Source organism: Gobius niger, assembly GCF_951799975.1.
Source record: "Gobius niger genome assembly, chromosome: 4".
Lineage (NCBI taxonomy): Eukaryota > Metazoa > Chordata > Actinopteri > Gobiiformes > Gobiidae > Gobius > Gobius niger.
In genome coordinates, this window is record NC_136855.1 from 17101199 (window position 1) to 17118090 (window position 16892).

At 40.7% G+C, this 16892-nt stretch overlaps 1 protein-coding gene across 1 annotated transcript; it reads right to left on the reverse strand.

The window, feature by feature from the left end:
* Positions 1 to 1082: 1082 nt before the first annotated feature.
* On the reverse strand, positions 1083 to 16718 carry gas6 (growth arrest-specific 6). Its single transcript, XM_079555717.1, has 15 exons — positions 16201 to 16718; positions 15820 to 15980; positions 11930 to 11954; positions 11784 to 11846; positions 8995 to 9117; positions 6565 to 6684; positions 6092 to 6214; positions 5170 to 5291; positions 4087 to 4205; positions 3765 to 3954; positions 3488 to 3652; positions 2934 to 3105; positions 2542 to 2681; positions 2263 to 2464; positions 1083 to 1787 (listed from the first exon to the last, which is right to left on the reverse strand). Exons 1-15 carry the CDS (start codon positions 16277 to 16279, stop codon positions 1636 to 1638), a joined length of 1956 nt encoding a protein of 651 aa, XP_079411843.1. The 5' UTR covers positions 16280 to 16718; the 3' UTR covers positions 1083 to 1635.
* Positions 16719 to 16892: the final 174 nt, after the last annotated feature.

Genomic DNA, 16892 nt, shown 5'->3' on the forward strand with positions numbered 1-16892 from the left:
TGGACAGTGAGTTTCCTGGTAGATGATCATTTACTGTGTATTCAAATGTTGATGTAACGAGTTCAGAGGAGACACCTGGGATCATAAAGGATTGATAGTTTGTCTTGAAGCTAAAGGCTAACATGCTATAAAAAATGGAATAAAAATATACAGCGATAAAAAAATGAAAGTAGGACAAGATGGTTTATATGCAGACTAGTTTATATTTGAGGCACTATTTCAAATTTTATAATAAAATACAAAATATAAATGAAATTAATGTTAGCCTTTAGCTTCAAGACAAACTCACTGATCCTTATAAACATAGACGTCTCCTCTACGGAAATATTTACACTGTACAGCAACTCATTAACCTGAAGTACGTGATCTTCTACCAGGAACTCACTGTCCACCACAGAATCTGTAGGAAATACGATGATTCAAACGAGTCTAAGCTAATCTTAATGGAAATTAATACGGACAGGAAGTACTAGATCATCTACCAGGAAACTCACTGTCCACCACGTAATATTTAGAAAATATGATTATTATTCCAGCAAGGTCTGAGCTAATTTCTACAGGAAAAGAATACAGACAGGAAGTACTAGCGCCCACAGCTTAAGCTCAGAGGAACTAGCGTAGCCACATTAATTGACTCTGTGCATAAGTTCAAATCATAAGAACGCCGTCCACGAAGGGACTTCCTGTTTCGATCCAGCACACCAAAATAAAAGCACCGTCTAATTCGTTCAGCAGTTGATTAGTTCAATTTTTTTCCTGCATAATTATTAGCAGACAACTTAAAATGTGTGTATTTAATTATATCCTTGTAAGGTTGGAAGTACCCGCTGAACTTATCAATGAGATGAGCTGTGTGCTTTTATTTTGGCGTGCTTGATCGAAACAGGACGTCACTTCATGGGCGGCATTGTTAATGATTTGAGTCAATTTAGATGATGCCCCACCTTATTTATTGGTGTGAAATGTGTGTTATATTATCAACATAACCATGGGCCAGATATGCTATTGTCTGCTCCTCACTGGTTTAAAGTATGTCGTGATCTTTTGGCATATTACTCCATTCATTACAATGTCAAATAGAAGAAGTTAGATCTTTAAAGCTTTACTTTCTTTAATTGTCCCACCAAATGAATCAAGTTGTGGCTCTTTATGAACTACTTTAAGTGGTCACCCTAAAACTTAAATCATGTTTTCAGTAAAAACTACACAAAATAAGTAAAATACAATAAAACTCTTGCTTAAAATATAAAGTATTGGCTGGATTATGATCCGAGTAAAAGGATGTTTTATGATTTCATATTCAAACCACTACTGTCCTCCTGTGCTAGTTTCACAAATCGACCCCAGTTTAAGGCCCTGTGTGTTCTTTTGGGGCTAAGAAGGCTAATAGTACTCAGGCAGTGTAAAGACAGTCTTGTCCAGCACTTATTGCCACGTCTTCTGCCAGCGAAAAGGGGTGCCATTTCAAATTAAACACCGTGGAAAGCCCAGCGAATGCCTTTAAGCAACAGTGTCACACATAAGCTCAAGCACCAGCTGGACCAACAAAACCTGGTTAGACTTTTTTTTTTTCTTTTTCAGTCCACACTTGCCCAGTCCTGCTTTAATAAATACTGTTATGTTGATTATGTTGCGTCACTGGTAGGAGTCCAGCAGGGGGCAGGAGTGAGAGCGGATGTCGTTGTGTTTGTGGGTGGCTTGGTCCATATCCAAAGACAGTCCGTTCACACTGACCTCCATACAGCCGCTGTAGGACGCCGACACGAGAGTGGACACCAGGGGGACATCTGGAGCACAAAGGGGATTTGTTTTTTTTTATATTGGGGTTGTTATAGTTGCAAAAATAGGTCAAAAATGTGCAGGTGGCCAGTGACGAAACTAAATGTGTAGCTTTGAGTTTGTTACCAACAGCATGACCTTTTCTCCAAAGAGGATATTGCCACTAAGATGCCAGGTTAAGTTGTTGGATCCTTAGAGGAATGTTTTAAATGTGAAATATTGTGAGCAAACGTCATACAAAGTAGCATTTTGTTGTAGCTTGATTTAGCAGCTTACACGAGGCTCACATGTACAATGTATTAGGCGGCTGAATAGCAGTCTAGAGTGGGGGTTCCCAAACGTTTCAGGCTTTTGTTTTCATGTAAGAATTCTATTAAATATAGTGTATATATATATGTGTCCATTTTTTAATATTCTTTTAGGTACATCAGAGGCTGTGCTGTCTTCTGTAAGTAATGCATCATCTTTAGTGTGTATCCAGACCTGGGAGTCCTCCTATGAAAGTGCTGGACTGGGACAGGAGCTCCATTGGAACTGCGGTGTCATCACTTCGCCCCGGCTGCCCATCGATCAGGAGCAGTGTCTGATTGGCCGAAACCATCACCTCGATCACGTGACCGTCTCCGTCACACAGAGGACTGGGGGAACTGGCCACAATGGTGTCTCCAGACGTGACCAGAACAAACTGTCAATACAAAACAAGAGTTTCAAGTAACAACAATACGCAAACTAAAACATAAACCACACAAATAAGGCACTCACGTCTCTCCACTCATCTGTCCCGGGATGGTAGTCCGCCAAAGAAATAGACAGAGGCACCTTGTCCTGGTAAATGAGAGCAAACAAGACCCCGATCCCAGACGTGGCACGCAGTTTCAAGTGGACACTCAATTTCTGCGAATCTAAACAGGAAAAGTGAACAAACATTAGTGGATGACGTCAAACAAGCACAAAACATCCTGCTACAAAGTACAGAGGTGGTCTAAAAATAGTGCTATGTCAACTTTATATTCCAATGATGTGCTGAACACAAACAATAATTGATACAGTAGGTCATGTTTTGCAGCAAATACAACACAACATCTCTCTGACATGAACAAATCAATTTTCAATTTTCAAAAAGACACATATCTATTAAGCTACACCTGCTCTACCTGTGCAGCTCTTGTTGAAAAAAGCGAATCCGTTGCCGGTGAAATAGGCTCCTGGGTCCTCTGAGCTGAAACACTGCATGTTCTCATTGGACTGTATCGTCTCCTGGATCGAGGTGTCTTCACCGGTCAACCAGCGCCAATCTTTCATACAGCCATCCAGACGAGGGTTCACCTGACATTACAACTCAAATTAATGGATTTCTACTTGGTGCAGCACAGTGAAAAAGTGACCTTAACTCACGTGTGTGTGTAAATGTAGAAAAAGTTAAATAACAAGATATGAATGGGGTGAAAATACGGGTAACTTTTAGATCAAGGGGTGTTCCTCTTAGCAACAATCAAACATTAGGTGAGATTTTTTGAAATATGTTTTTTGTTGACAAGCATTTTTGAGTCCAGATCCTGCTACTACCTCTAATTAAACCATCGCGTGAAAGGACATGATTGGTAACTAGGTTGCAACATGTCAGTGATCTTAATCCAGATAGCTATTATTAAATCTGTTCTATTTATTGTTGCAATTTTGTGCTTTGCTTTTCTTTTTTTAAACTCACTCTATTGACAAGGCCATCGTCTTTGAAAGGCACACCTCCCACAGTGAGGTTGAGTTCGTGCATGCCCTTCTTCAGGGTGAACAGATCCCCGTTGACAGCGATCTTCATCACGGCCTCCCTGTCGATCTTAATCACTAAACTCCTCCCCTGCTCCTCCACTGAGATCTACACAAACCAAAAACAAAACAAAAACAGGATTAGGAACAACGAATAAAATCCTAAGAAATTAAAGGCAGCAGTTTAAGCTTTGTTTACAAAAAAAGATGAATAGCTTTACCTTTCTCCACTGGCCATCATTGACCACAGCACCACTACTAGTGACTCTGCTCACTGCACCGTACTTCAGCTGCAGCTCTAGTTTCCCATCATGCATTGCAAGAACGATCCACGAGCTGTTTAGGTGGCCTCCAGCAAAAAATATCACACCCTCTGGATCATAGGTGCGGAAATCAAACTCTGCTGAAAATCTGTAAAAGAGAAGACCAGTTTAGCCAATTGATCTTCTTATATTACAGTATGTATTTATCCTACTAAAAAGATTCATATAGTTAAAACATAGTGTTTACGTGTGTGTACTATTAAAATACTTTTTTTTTTACCCTGTTTGAAATTTTCTGCGGAACCGGAGCCTCACGACTGGCACCGCACTGAACATACGACCCAGATACAGCGAGCGCGGGTTTCTCTTCAACATCGGTGAAATACATGAAGTAATGGGCTGCAACAAACAGACATTGACAAGTGATTATAGCATGACTCCTATACCTGGTATTTTGTAATGAAGTAGCAAAAATAGAAGATAATCAGCTCTAAATAAACACTAATAATGTAGTAATAATGTAATAATAATCACTGAAATCAACCCAATCAATAAGCTGCATTAAACAGGACATGTTCATGCTTGTGGCTCATGAACCTGCTTTTGGGCGCTACAACATTGTAACTTGAAAATAGTTTGGAAAGACCAGAGACTTCATCACCAAGGGCGATGTTGGTTTGTGTCTCAAAGTTTGGCGCTCTGAAGGCAGCAGGGTGAATTAAACTTGATAAAAAAATATATAAAAGCATCATTCTTAGCTAATGGCAAGTCAACAAATCAGTCAGAAACACAATTCAAATGAAAAACTGCTCGTAACAGGTCCAGCGATGAACACAACACTTCCAGAATTGTATCTATCATGCATCAAAATCTAGGAAACACTTAACAAGCACTTAAGCAGTAGAAGAAGAAGTAAACATGATTATTACAAACTATGTGAATAAAGCGACATACTACTCTGCGTTTGATAAGGGAACAACTTCATAACATGGTTGAAAGCTCTTTCAATTTTGCCTTCCTAAACACTACCTTAAAGGGGCTAGATGTAAGTTGGCCATTTTATGCTCAGTACCGCCACCTCAGGTCATACATGTATCTGCACCTTCTATATCGAGCTTGTGCATGACGGCAATTCGGACCCGAAGCAACAACTTTTTGAGTGACAGTGCAGGATTTTAGAGGCAGTTGTGGTGAACAGCCCTGAGCTCATTCTACACATTAGGACATTGCTGGAACATCTAGGGGGAGGAAAATACGTAATTTTAACATTTTTAAACTCTGTATAGTCCGTTTAATAAACTACAAACAAATTACAGATATTGAGGGGTTACATACAGTATACAGTAGAGTTTATGTGTTTCACCTTACAGCTCCTGAGGTCCTGGGCCAGCTTCATGCCCTGACGTCCATCACAAAAACAGCTGAAACTTCCCGGCGTGTTTAAGCATTCGTCCGCGCACACGCTCGATTCGCACTCGTCCACATCTGAACAGAAAGAGACAGATTACTGACTGGATTAGTGTGGCACAAACCCTAGAGCGAGTTTAGTTTAGTTTAGTTTATTTATTTATTTGAACAGGGACAGTGTACAATATACATTAACCTCAAAGGGAGAGATGCATTGTACCAGGTTATAGCACTTGTGCTTGTGCTATAACCACAGGTGGTACTTTGGCGCCTTCTCAGGTTTTTTTCATGTAGTTCCTATGGTGTTTTAAAAGTGCAGGGCTGCAAACGGTTACATAAAATCAGTTATTCCCCCACTATCAGAAGAATTTGGTCAAAACATGAGCTTTTACATCAACATACTGAAGGAATGCGCGCAGCACGGAAGTGGCTTCAAGTGGACCCTTACTTCAGCCTCTCTGTATTTAACCTTAAATGGACAAGACTCGGACATTACCATAACCTTTTTCCCATGCCCTTATGTCTGGGTTTTACTGAAGCATAAACAACATCCAAGTTTCTTTCATAACGTCTCAACGGTAAATAACAAGACATTTGAAAAAAAACAACTATTATTTGTGGTGTCTGTGTTGTATTTGTGGCAGCCCATATCTGACACTGTAACATAAGAATAAACTAAACTAAACAAGCTAAACAAAGACTAAAACAACAATTAAAAATGAAAATAGACAACACACATTTCACATTTATGACAGAAAACAAAAGTGACCCGTTACCCACTTATCAGCAAATTCTTCAGTAGTGAGCGCAATAAATGATGTGACACAAGAACACAGCTGCAGGACGGTCCCGCTGTGGGAGGGTGTTTATGGACTTACCCGCGCAGCTCTTGGTCTCATTGTCGTAGAAGAACCCCGGTTCACACAGGCACTCGAAACTGCCCTCTGTGTTCGAGCACCGCGCTGTGCCACACACCTCAGGGACTTCACACTCATCCACATCTGAAAAGAAGAAATCATTCCATCAGAAATCAGTTCACCGAAACAACAAACTACAAAGGATTGATCATGAAATTTGTTTGTGTAACTTTCATTTGTCACAATAGAGCAATTTGCCACTTGTGATTGCACCAGCGCCCTCAGTTTTCATTACTGAACTCTTTTATGTTGCGCTGTTTTATCTGATGCAAGCATTGCCCATTGCCAAATCAAGTTACATTATTAAATTAACCGTCTATGAAAACCCAAGGGAATGTGACATGGACAAAAGAGCTGCTGGGAGTTCATGTAATTCTGAGATAAGCCATTGCAGTTATTGATAAGCATGACATGAATGTATAGTCGCTCAGTACCGTTACATAAGTGTCGCCCTGACAGCGTGTATCCGTGGTGACAGGAGCAGCGGTAACTGCCCATCGTGTTGTTGCACTCGTGGTCGCAGCCGCCGTTCCTCGTGCCGCACTCGTCCACATCTGAAAACAAGGGAGAAATAACATGAGCGTTTTAAAAAAAAGAAGTACGCAACAGCTGGTGTAATTCTTTGTGTAGTGCTGCACAATACCAGGACACTTTGCCCTCTCCAGTGACCGGAAGAGCAATGGACAGGAAAAACTACATCATACGCACAAACATTGGGTGGATGAAACATGAATGAATGAATGAAAGACACTTCATCCTAACTTTCCACTTCATTCACAGTTGCAGGGTTTATACAGGTCGCAGCAAGACAAAGTAAATAATTTTAATGCCAAAATGCTATATTATTATTACTACCATGAACACCATAAAAACTCTGCACATTTAATTTCTTAAGATTTGCAATATTCCATTAAACAGAAGAGGAATGAGGCGCTAACTGGATACAATGACAATATTGCAACACAGCAAAATGCCAGCGAGAATAAAATGTAAAGCTAAGGGACTATACAGAGTTTAAAAATGTTAAAATTAAGTATTTTCCTCCCCCAACATGTTCCAACCATGTCCTAATGTGTAGAATGAGCCCAGACCAATTCACCACAACCGCCTCTAAAATCCTGCACTGTCACTAAAAAAGCTGTTAATTCGGGTACGAATCGCCGTCATGCACGAGCTTAATATAGACGGTGCAGTTATACGTATGACCTGAGGCGGCAGTAGTGAGTATAAAAATGGCCAACTTGCATCTAGCTCCTTTAAATTAATAACATACTATAATTATTTTAATGCTTTCAAATGTGTCCCTGTTCTGGATGTGACTGGAAGGGCATCTGACGTAGAAATCCCCTTGTGAATGGTTCACTGTAGCACAATTTTGAAAGAGCATTTACAGGTAATATCCACTTCAGAGTTGTTGAGAAGTTTGAATGTAGTTCATAATAATAAAAAAAATGAAGCACTGAAATCTATTCATCTTTGTCATTTATATAAAACAGTGTAATATTTGTGTTTTGGTCCTGTACCATCATCACCGAGTGGAAAAGGTTCAGAGCAAACTGGATGACTTTGGTTTTTTCACAGTTAGGTGGCAGGATGAGTCACAGTGGAAATGTGTTGAACAGTGTTTGCTGCAGAATTCCAGAATGTCGCCAAATTTTCCTCCTCTAAAGGGCACAAACTGTTTGATACTCGGCCAAAGACAAAGAGAGTTCCTACTGTACAAGCATTTCTCGGTAAATATCTACTTTTCTCAAGTGAATTGTAGCCATCTACAGAAAGTAGCAAACTCTGACCTCCAAAGAGACACACGAGTTCCCCCTTTGACCACAGTTCCTGTACATGCACTTCATATCCACTCGACAGAACACAAATATTATTAGTAATAACAGATGGAAGTTCACAGCTTGGAACCACAAGACATGCAAATTTGGGATTTCATAAATATATTTGGCTTCTACTTTTTGAGCAGCTCAAGTGCGGCATTTATGTATTAGTACAATCACAAGTTATCTACCAAATATAAATGAAAATATCTTCTTTTTGTAAAAACATGGATCGATCTGCCACATACTAGACTTTTGCTATCTAAACTAAACTAAACTAAACTAAAGATCTAAACTAATGAACTAAAAAGTTTTCTCTTAAGAGAAACAGACTAATCTAATATAAATGTCCACTTTGGCCTGGCCTTTGTTTGTTGTATCTCGTCAAGAACATAATTTTGTATAATCCACAACAGCAAGGACAGAGGGAAATATCTAAATTAAATCAACATTTGTAACATGACCTTTCACTTTTAGCAGGATCCAGGATCCTTTATTGTTCACCTGCTGGAAGTTTGTTAGCCCACGGCTTCAAACCAACTACAACATCAGATGTCTATTTCAGTCTGGCCAAACCATAACATGTTAGTGCTGTGTCACATTCATTGAATCAACAATGTGCTACATACATCCTTACACAGTAAGGATTTTTAGAGACTTTCAGCAAATTGTTGGACACAGGATCTGAACCCACAATATTTATTTCAAGGAGCATGTAAAATTAAGTTTGGGGATTTCATTTCATATTATTTCATATTTGGGTTACTTGATGCTCTCCGTGTATCCTGGCTTGGGACTGGCTTGTGATGACTTGAGGCCATCCTCAACTCTACAGCACAAGTATAATTGTATAGACAATGAATAAATAAATGTGACTGAAAGGATTTTAGTATTTTATCAGCAAACAAGAAATTCAATTCACTCCTTGGGTTTCAAACATGGCGGACGATCACAGAGTTACCGGATACGTCAAAGTAATGTAACCTTTGCAGCGCCTGTCCACAGTCCAGCCACAGAATATAGGAACAATGACGACAGTACCTTTCTCACACCTGGCTCCTGTCCAGCCGGTGAAGCAGTGGCACAGGAAGTCGCCCTTTTTGTCCTCGCAGCGCACCGTACCTCTGGGGTTACAGGGCGAGGGCGAGCACTGGTCTGGGATATCTAAAAAATCAGACAAACATGGAAAAATACAATTATTATTGATACTAGAGGTGAATAATGCAATAGGATTTGTGATGGTGTGACATTATGGGAAGGTCAGCTCTTATGTTTCATAGAGCAGGGATCAGTATAAATAGCCTAATGCGGCCTAAGCTCCAGACTGACACGCTCCAATTAGGTCTTTCAGTCTGGAATGCAATCTCCAAATATGTGCACGAGTAAAAGTACTGCTGTACAAATACTGAAATGATTACTAAACAACTGCTACTACTAGCCACAACTTTGTTTTTTTTACCAAGAAATTCATGACTTTGTTGCTTAGTTTAGTTTCAGTAAATATTGTGCAAATAGAAAATAAACTATATATGGCAGCTGTTGTCACTGCTGCTTGTAACAAACTAATATCAACATTGTTCACATTGTTTTTTTGAATGTTTCTTTCAGAGTGTTGCTTTTTCCGAGCAGAGGCTCCACTGCGGTACATGTCCAGGCCTGTCCCGGAGCAGTCAGTAAATGACAGACACAATGAGACGATCAAAGTAGATAATTTCCCTCAAACATGAGGGGATCACCCTCAGGCCACACAACACTGCAGAGAAGTGACACGTTTTCTTCTGACATGCACCTTGTCCTGTAATATGAACTAAACATAGGACCAGAGAGCTTTTGATGTGAAGTAAAGGGGGCGTTTCATTCAAGGTGTAACTAATAGGCTCCTTGTCGTTGGTTTGTCATCTGTAGTCTAAAGTAGCTTTACAAGGAGATATTCAGAAAACCCCATGGTTCCTCACAAGTCTAAAACTAATTAAATAAACTCCATAAAGAGAAATTAAACAAATACAACAGTGGTTTGAGTTTCCTTTTCCCTTAATGCAAAAGATCTAAAATTTTCCAGACCAAGTAACACATAATACTTAACTAAATAATTACTTATATTTGTATTGCTATAACTGTTTAGCTTAACAAGTTTCCCAAAACGCTACACAAAAGTTATTAGTCATTCACTCTTCAGACTCAGTACTGGTAAGCTATGTGTGTAGACCGACAGAAGCTGGGCTAATCTGAAGGCAATATGTGCCATTGGCCCTTCAACTACACTCACTCACTACATTCATACAGAGGCAGGTGGGTGAAGTGTCTTGCACAAGGACAACAACAGTATTCCCTGATCAGAGCAGGATTAGAACCGCCAACCTTTCAGTCATGAGGAAGAACGCTGGGGCCATTGTGCTTTCAGAGCAGGCAATATCAGAACGATGTCAGCCTTTGCCACTTATCCAGGTATAAAAATAGCTTTCCAACCACTTGACACACATGCCATTGTTGGTTTTCTGGGAACCCTGATGCAAACACTATCAGTAAAAATCTCCCGTAACTTGCCAGTGCCTTTGATCAGATGCTTAGTTTTACAAATTTCACCTGAATGTACATTATGTCCACACAGTTCCCAGTAATGTAATGAGAGGACTGCCATTATCTGCTATGGCTCACCACATACTAGGAATCTGTGCTGTCGCATTAAATAAGGAGCCGGCGAGAGATAAAGCAGTGATGAGTGCTGCTGACGGGGTCGGACTGAAAAGCCAAGTGCATTTTGAAGAGACAATGCAGCAGCTGAGTCATGAACAGAGCCACGAGGTTTTGAGCCAATCGCAGAGAAGCCGACTCTGTCCTCTGATGCAGCAAATACTCGCACCGCGTCACCACCGCTCAACGTCACTCCACTCACGCAAGGGCTCTGCAGAGTTTACCACAGGAGAGGTGTGTCCGGATTCACCAATAACCACTATCCCTCCAGAAATGTGTCAAAAATGTAACATTAAAACACATTAAATGCACAAGGCAGATACAACGAGAAACACTGTTGAAAATAGATGTTATTAGACTCGATACAGGCCCACTGCAGTACTAAGTGAATCTTGTGTAGTTTTTTATGTGTCTGTTGTTGTACCATTTTAGAATCTAAATGCTTTCACTTTGTTTGTCTTTTGTAAAATATAACGCAAGGAAAAATGTAACCATAATTTTTAGACCTTTTCTTTCCTCCTCTCAGTCTGTGCCTGTGTCTCAAAGTGATGCAGAGCAGTGGTACTGCAGTGCAGCCCAGCCCACATTACAACTTGGATCCCTGTAGTATTAAAGCCGAGGACGTAGAAAACCTACACAGTACTTGATTTATGAAAGATTGTGTAGTTTGCACTACGAGAAGTTTGGGATTTCATTACGATAAAAAAATGGGAAAAACATGGATCAATCAACATTACTTTACCATAGTAACAGGATCAAAATAGCATGGCAACTAGGGATAAAACATTTTGCAGCTCTGTTTCCAGATTAGTACTTGGTCGGATTATGATTGTTCATATTACTATGAAATACTAGTTTCCTGTTTCCCTGCAATTACTATCGCTGCTGTTTTATTTCACTTTCAGGTACCATTACCATGCTCTCTGCTGGAAAGTAAAACCCTACTGACACATGAGCATGAAGCCAAATCCGAAAGTTCACATCAGCCACTTGTAAATCAGTAACCTCTGAAGTGAGGTCTCTGGTCAGTGCAGAGTGCACTTGCTTCATCATAACATTCGATTTCACAGAAATCCAACAGTGACGGCCAAAACTGAAAGCAAAAGTTTGATCGAGTCCGAAACTGTTGAAAAACTCACTGTGAACACAAGTGATTAGATCCTGTTTCTTCTTTTCAGTATCCCCAAACTTGTCCACACAAGCTGCGAAGTAAAACAAAATACAGTCAATACTATGAACTTTGAAACAATACAATACGGTTTAATATGCCAGACAAAGTACGTACCTAAATATTTTGGATAGAAGTAGTCCTGAGTGAGAAAGAACAGAAAAGGGAGTTAAACGTTTGGAGCTGTAATCAAGATAAACCAAGTATTTCTACTGAATGGGAGTTTTGACACATTCTTCACACCATTTGATCTCATTTTATATTTTACTGAGCTCAATTTCCAGGTGTTTGAGGATGATAAATTAATCACGACAGTCATTTTTGACTCCAGTGTGTCTTGTGTCCTGTATCGGACGGGCGCGGCCTTTTGCCAAGGGCTTGGTGTGAATTCTCTGCATTCCTGATAGTAGTAGCATCCCTCCCTCCTCCGAGCTGCAGCACTGCTTCACATATAGGTCACAACATGATTTAAGACCCATAGATGAAACAAACCCCAAAAATACCCACTCATATGATTGAATACTTTTGAAGACTGCTTTTGACTATCTATATCATCCAATATAGTGCCTTCTTATACTTTTAAGACTTGGGGATTACCCTGAGCAAAGTGTGGCATGAATGAAATCTTGAAAGAAAGTAATCTGATGCTGCTCTGCACGGTCCTGCCAAAATATTATACAATGCAGAGACAATGGGCATAATTGGGTTAAATAGGAAGGACAAGAGACTATAAAGTGGTGATGTGGGAAACTGTGAACGAGTTGCCAGGCAGAAGTGGATCCACCCGACTTTACTTTGCAGCTGCAGTGGAGAAAATGCAGTGTCAGAGATGTGCACTGAATTAATAATGTATTCATGAATGAGACGGCATTTTACTCTGGGAGGAATTCTATGCTTACAGTTAGACAACTGCCGACCATACTATAAAAGTATATGCTATATATTCTCAAACTATGGAAAGGAAAAACCTATTGGATAACAGGTTTTAATAGTATGTTATCGCTCTGCAGAGCTTAATGCTGTTTTAGTTCAGGTCAGTCTTAGAGTTGGGCTTGTTTAAGCATGAACGTGGGTTAGCAACATTGATCATAAATACTGTATATCAAAACTATACAGCAAAATACCCAAAGCACTACATGCAAACCACTCCATTCCCATACTTGTAAGATGGTAAGAGCTACTGTTGTCACCACAGCTGCCTGAGGCCAAATGATGGAAATAAGGCAGCCAATCTGCGACAAACGGCCTCTATGCCACCATCATTCATTCACTCACAGAGGCAAGGTGGGTGAAGGGTCTTGGCCAAAGACACAGCAACAGTTGGAGGGGCAAACTTTGACTCCGTGGGCACTTGAACTACAAAGCCACTGGATTAGGAAGGCATGAATTTATTATTTCAAGTTAAAAGATTCACAGGTCTAATTGATAAGAACATATTCGGATTTAATAGTTTTTTTGGCTCCATTCATTTAGCTGGTCGTACAATATAGTGGCAAGATATTCTATTAGGTGAAGCAATATCCATATTACACGACATAGAAGCAAAATCTCTGAGGTCCATCTGGCTGAGATTTACTGCATTTGCCGTCAAAATCACATGGTAACTTGAAATGAGCAAAGTTTAGTCACAAATGTCCTAATAATGTTTCACTCTAGCCATTATTGTTTCTTTGTTTTCTTAAGATTTGCTTTGACACAATTTACTGACAGTTTAAGATATGTCTGTTTTATCATTTAATGGAACGTAGCGTGCTGAAATGGCTTAGCAAAACGTTTCATTAACCAATAACACCCGATTGATTTGTGCATTGGAAACTCCACGTTAATCCATCTGTCTTCATTGAGTCCGTTGTTGCGTTAATCTCACTCGTAATCACTGAGTCATCAACTGCCTCATTCAGTTTGTGCTCAAAACATGGACTGGAGCACAGAGTCTCCAGTTGAATAGTAGCAAATTCTCAATCCACAAACAAGCATTTATCGGTATGTGAATGCCACGATTAGCCTGCAGGCTTATTGATGTCGCAATGTCATTTCAAATGCTGTGTGAGGCATCTAATTACGACAGGAATTTCCATTACTAATTCATATTGCTTTATGGCCCCTTTACTAAATGTGTGATAAAACTTTATGTGAACATGACACTGTACAAATCAGAAGCACCACATAGAATAGCACAGTCCATTTAAATAGCATGTGTAAACTGAATAGGGCTACATGACATGAGAAACAATGGCGATTTTAGATAAATGTCTTGAATATTGCGGCAAAGATATAATTGCAATATTTAACTATACAATTTCAACACAGTTCGTTCCATTATACTTAAAGCAGTAACTCGTGCCCCTAGAGGCCATAAGCGCCACGGCAGGTGTCGTAGCATGTTTTTTGTTTTTTTACTCAGTAATTGTCCATCAGAGCAAATACTACACTGATAGAAAAGACAAAGGGAGAGAGGGAATGGAGATTTTTTTTTTTACTCAAACTTGGCTGTAAATAATAATAATAATACCTTTAATTTGTAAAGCACTTTACATGGAAATCTCAAAGTGCTACAACACAAGTAAATAATAAAAGCACACAAAGTTGGAGTTAAAGTTTGAGTTAAAAATGTTACTAAGGGAACAGAAAAGTCTTGAGTCCTCTTCTAAAAGTCTCCAGAGACTGTGGGGCCCTCAGGTCTAGTGGTAGGGCGTTCTACAGTTTAGGAGCAGCCGCCTGGAACGCTCTGTCACCAATTGTCCGGAGTTTTGTTCTGGGGACGGAGAGAAGGTTGGTGTCTGTGGACCTGAGTGTTCTGGTTATGGGCAGAGGGGTGAGGAGTTCAGTGAGAGAGTCCGGGGCGTGTCCATGGATGCATTGATAGGTGAGCAGGCAGATTTTGTATTTGATGCGTTGACCGATCGGGAGCCAGCTAAATACTGTTGTGGCATTAGCCCTGCAGTTAGCTTTACCCGTTAGCCTGCTAGCTTCTTCTTCATGATTCTATTAGTGTGTATTGACTCTGACCCGTAGGCAGCGAAGTTGCAATTGTGGTTTTCTGGCCAGAGACACCAGGGGGAGATGAAAGACCCTCCAATCATCCCATGAACACTTGAATTACCCCCAGAGGGACAAGAAAAGGATTTATTAAGGTAATCAAGGTAATACTTAGTACTGCTATAAAAAATAAATCATAAACAATGTGTATTGTCAAAAATGACTGAAGTCAAAGTAGATTAGGAAAATGAAGACAAACTTTCACACATTTTTAAGCTACCAAGTTGTTTAAGGCTGTGTTTGCAAAAAATAAGTCAGTCATTCAGTCAGATGGACGACCTCAGGTATTTTGCGCTAAATTGTAACTTCTTGAGTAATGGATCCTTTATCACCTAATCAAAAAAACAACACGGTCGCCATTGTGGAGGGTGCCAATATTAGCCAATCAACACACCTGATTCATATAGCGTGGTATAAATCGTGTGTGTCAATAGGCAAATATCGGGACCCTCCACCGATACAGGTATGACGATCATCTGGTGATACATCGTGAAGCCCAACAAAAGATGCAACCAAAAACAAACAAACACCCACTGGGCGCAGTGCACACCTGGGGGAAAGGATTGTGGGCCAAAAATAAAGTTATTACAAAACGCTGCAACTGTCATGAATTGTATTTTCATGCATCTTGTTTTGGTTTTTGAGAACGAAACAGCACTCCCCCAAATGACTTACTCACAGTGACTCAACTGATGTCGGAGCAGCAAACAAAGAAGATTAAAGGAGGAGACCTTGACATGGGTCTAACAACTATCTGCGAATGGACTTAGTAGCACGAACCTGCTCAGACTGTGAATCACTGGTCTGTCACATCACAGCCATCATGATCAATGTAGTGTAAACAAATAACCGTTCAGTTCTGTGATGTCCAATGTGGGCACAATATTAATGATTTAAAACATGTCTAAACAACTGGATGATGGATGAAATTGTAGATATGTTTAAGTTTGGCAATAATCTTCACTCACCGTCTCTGGGTCGTTTTCAAAGACTTCTCTCGCCTCTTCTTTGGAGCACCTTTCCTCTACGCACTCTCTTTCCAAGTGTCCTTGCTTTGTCTCCTCAAAAACTTGATTTGCTCTTCTATGTCTGCTTAGAAACTGGTTTGCCTCTTGGGGGGATAAAGAAACTAAAAAAGAAAACAAATGTGCATTACATGTTTGAATCACATTTTAATGGCAAAGTAATTTTAAGGTTGAAACAGCACTTGTTCTTTGAAGCCCAAACAAGGTTGCGAAACACAAAGCGCCTTCACTGACGGTGCGAAGTGAAGCGTGTATCATTCACAACACAAATGTCAAAGGGGTTAGCAGCTAGCTTAGCCACCTAGCATGTAATTGTTTACTTACTGGTGTTGGACAAGCGGGCAGCCGCCAGGAGGATTAGCAGGGCAGCCCATGAAAGGGACCTGGCTGGGGTCAGCCGCATTGTTGAACCGCGGTGTCTGCGCCAAGCTCCACAAACTTTCTCTGGTCCCGTCCTGCAGCCCCGCGTCTTCTTTCACCTCTCCGTCAATGTCAGCGCCCCCTCGAGTGGCTTTGAGGCTCAAATGTGCCAAACACTGCAGGTTTTCAGGTAGCTCTGATGTTAAATCTGTGCCGAAAAGCGTCGCAGGCTGCGCGATCGTGCGACCCCCCGCATATCGTTCACGGCGCTTTGAAACGACCTCCCCGCGTGAAGTCCGAGGTTCAGCTCGTGCCCATCGCGAGCAGAAGTTCAATTTCACCGCCTTCACTCGTGTTTAGTCCTGTATATGGGGGCAGTGCCCAGAGTGCGGGACTGCACGACTCTGCGCTGCTGCGGGTGGTTCAGGGGGACTCGCTCTGAAAAGTGCAGCAGAGTTTGTCCTGATGCAGACATCTCTACATCCCTCCTCCCTCCGCGTGCGCACGAGGCCAGTGCGTGTGTGCGTCTATATGATTCAATAGTGTGCGCACACAAAAGGGAAGTTAGACCCCCACACGATAGAGACAGTTGGCCAAAGTCAGCGTGTTTTTGTTTAGTTTCAATTTTATTTCTGGAGAAAATGACACAGACTTTC

What these genes read in the sequence shown, in the direction of transcription:
- gas6 (XM_079555717.1), bottom strand. Translation starts at nt 16,279, where the DNA reads ATGCGGCTGACCCCAGCCAGGTCCCTTTCATGGGCTGCCCTGCTAATC. An exon ending in AGGGCGACACTTATGTAACG is followed by an intron (nt 6,215 to 6,564) that starts GTACTGAGCGAC and finishes TCTTCTTTTCAG; the next exon opens with ATGTGGATGAGTGTGAAGTC. An exon ending in AGGACCTCAGGAGCTGTAAG is followed by an intron (nt 4,206 to 5,169) that starts GTGAAACACATA and finishes TGTTTGTTGCAG; the next exon opens with CCCATTACTTCATGTATTTC.